Genomic DNA, 2642 nt, shown 5'->3' on the forward strand with positions numbered 1-2642 from the left:
GGGGCCCATCCAGCTTTGAGAGATAGCACAGTCCCCAGGGTTTGATAACAATCGGGAAATGTCGACATTCTCATGGGAAACTGTTCCAAGAATGTGCTCCTATCCAAGTGAGTTCCCCCCGGTAGCATTATAGGTTCCTAGATGATCCCCAAAGTCCACCCCCTATCCTCACCTTGCCCCCTCGTCCTCCTTACCCTCCTCTTTATCGATAGGGCCGGGGGTGGAGGGCTGCCTCCTACCCCCAAAAGGCTCTCACTCTCCCATCTCTCCATAAACTAACGCCACTGCCCTCCAGCATGACCACCATACTAACACTGCACCATCCACCACCACGTTACGTAATATACGAACAACACTCAAAGGTATCATCAACGTTGGTAAATGCATTTCTACCGTCACCCTCTAGTCTGTGTTTTGGACGCCACCTCATCCTCCAACCTCTCCAGCCGCTTAACGATCTCTGCCATATCCTCAGCCCTAGTCCGCTGCCCCTTGCTAGTCCCAGAGGTTGACGGGGTCGTCTCCATTCCAGCTGCCCGCCCTACAGTCCTCGTCATTTCCGCTCTTGTTGTTGTTGCCATCCCAACAATTCCAATATTACTACTGCTCACATCCACCTCTGCCTCAGCCCTCACTTCCCCTACGCCGCCGCCGCCGCCCTTCGTTGTACTAGGCTTGAGCGTGTCACCATCACCACCCGACACGCCGGTACCGGCTTCCTGCCCTCTTCCTCCCACCTCACTCTTGACAACAGTCTCAAGTCTAACATCATCAGACCCAGCCTCAGCACCGCCCTCCCCTCTACCACTATTCGTGACCGGCACCAGTTCGAACTCGATCAGTGCTGGCGTGGTAGATACTATCACCGGGCGCCGCGTCTGAGTCACCACTGGGACCGCTAGAGTCGTCGCCTTACTCGGAGAGGTCTCAGCGGCCAGTGACTGCGTGTTGGACTCGTCTTCAAGCGTCGTGAGCTTCGTTTCTAAAACCTGCATCAAGAGGACACGATAAGGTAAACCACAGCACCTTCGGCAGAGTAGATAACACCTAGGGCTCCAGATCCCAGGTTCGATCCCCACAGACCACACCTTTTCCCTACCACTGCTTCCTCCTCTTCCCCATACACATCCTCCTTCACAACAGCAACAGGCCGTAACTCCGCATTCATACGGGTAGCTTCTCCCACCGGACCCGCTCGGGCGAGCGCTAAAGCAACTCCGGTCACACCTACTACTACCCCTCCCCCTCTCTGACCACCTACCAGCCCCTCTAAAAGGCTTCTCCTCCCTAGACAGCATCCGAAACCTCCGAGTATCGACGTAAAGGTAGATGATCATCACCACTGCGAAGAAGGATAGTATCTAAGGACACCTCTGCCCACGATAACGCACCCCAAGTAACTACACCGAGCCTCTGACAATAATCGTGCTTCCCTCGAGGGTAGGCCGTGAACTCTCCCACACCGACATTGGCACTATCGCGGACCATAGAGAGAGTATTAAAAAGTTCAAAATGCGGTACCTCATAGCCGTCAACATCCACCAAAACAAACAACGCAAAACTGCACACAGTGTAGACGGCAAGTAGTACATGAATTCACTCCGAGTGATCATGGTGGATCAAATCCCGAACTGTGGACTCTTGAACCCCTCCCCGTCCTTCCCTACCACCTCCCACTCCCCTGGAAAGCCCCGTTCGATATCTGCTGGAGGAGCATTAGCTGCTCTCTGTCCACCTACAGGCAATACCATACCATCCTGAAATCACCCACAAAGAGGAGAACACCTCTACCCTTACTATCCTCCTGGGCCTCCTCCTCAACTCCTCCCTGGTCCAACCCCGTGAACAAGCGCCAAGCCTTCATAACCCTACCCCACGGCTCAGCATGCGCTGCCCCTAACCTGGCCTCAGCTTCTGCCAACCGAGCCTCTGCGGCTACATGCAGGTGCTCACACCCCTCAACCTGAACCCTCCCAATAACCCATTCACCCAGAGAGTCCTCCGGACACCTATAATATTCCCGAGGGAAACTCAATTTTGCATTTTACACATTTTTCAATCAGTTCTCATGTATACGTCATTTCCCCATTATTATCAGACCCTAGAGAACATCATTTCTCAAGGCTAGATGGGTCCTTGCCCCCCCTGCCCCCTCTCCTCTCGCCCACCTTCTCCCTATGCCTACTAGCGGCCATCGCCCTCGCTCTCTGCAATGCCGCCTCTGCCAGTGTGGTCATACCATCAACACGGAAGCGGCGAATAACCTAACCTCGCGCTCCCCCCCCACAGACCTCCCACCAACCGCTGACCTCATCATCCAGTAAGTCGACTGAGATCCCCTGTGGACTCAGTGCCATGATCCTCCGCTCTTCCTCAAGGCTCTACCACAAGTATCACAAAACCAACACCAAGAGGAGCCAGAGCGTACCCTCCTCAGATTCTCCCTAGCTTCCTCCACCTCCTTCCTCAGCTTCCTCTGCTCAACCTCATACCTCTGCCGATCTTGGAATTGCAGCAGCCGCAATAGACGATCCACCAACGAGACCGACCCTACTATGAGGGAATTCTAAGTAGAAAATTTGAACAGACTACAGACTTCCACAACGTCACCATCCTGTATGGCAGTGGAGTGCGAGGAAATA

The 2642-nt window shown here is 54.1% G+C and overlaps 1 protein-coding gene across 1 annotated transcript in view; it reads right to left on the reverse strand.

Moving 5' to 3' along the window:
* Nucleotides 1–168: 168 nt before the first annotated feature.
* The window catches only part of Pmar_PMAR009267 (hypothetical protein), a gene marked incomplete at both ends in the record, with an annotated part of 5151 nt that continues 2677 nt past the window's right edge, over nt 169–2642 (reverse strand). Inside the window, 11 exons of the mRNA XM_002765910.1 lie at nt 169–235; nt 400–989; nt 1100–1206; nt 1262–1361; nt 1405–1521; nt 1668–1735; nt 1798–1963; nt 2169–2264; nt 2310–2381; nt 2429–2550; nt 2593–2642. The exon at nt 2593–2642 is cut by the window's right edge and continues 4 nt beyond it. Coding sequence (XP_002765956.1) covers nt 169–235; nt 400–989; nt 1100–1206; nt 1262–1361; nt 1405–1521; nt 1668–1735; nt 1798–1963; nt 2169–2264; nt 2310–2381; nt 2429–2550; nt 2593–2642 — 1555 coding nt within the window. The remainder of the gene's footprint in view (nt 236–399; nt 990–1099; nt 1207–1261; nt 1362–1404; nt 1522–1667; nt 1736–1797; nt 1964–2168; nt 2265–2309; nt 2382–2428; nt 2551–2592) is intronic.

Source organism: Perkinsus marinus, assembly GCF_000006405.1.
Source record: "Perkinsus marinus ATCC 50983 genomic scaffold scf_1104296974292, whole genome shotgun sequence".
Lineage (NCBI taxonomy): Eukaryota > Perkinsozoa > Perkinsida > Perkinsidae > Perkinsus > Perkinsus marinus.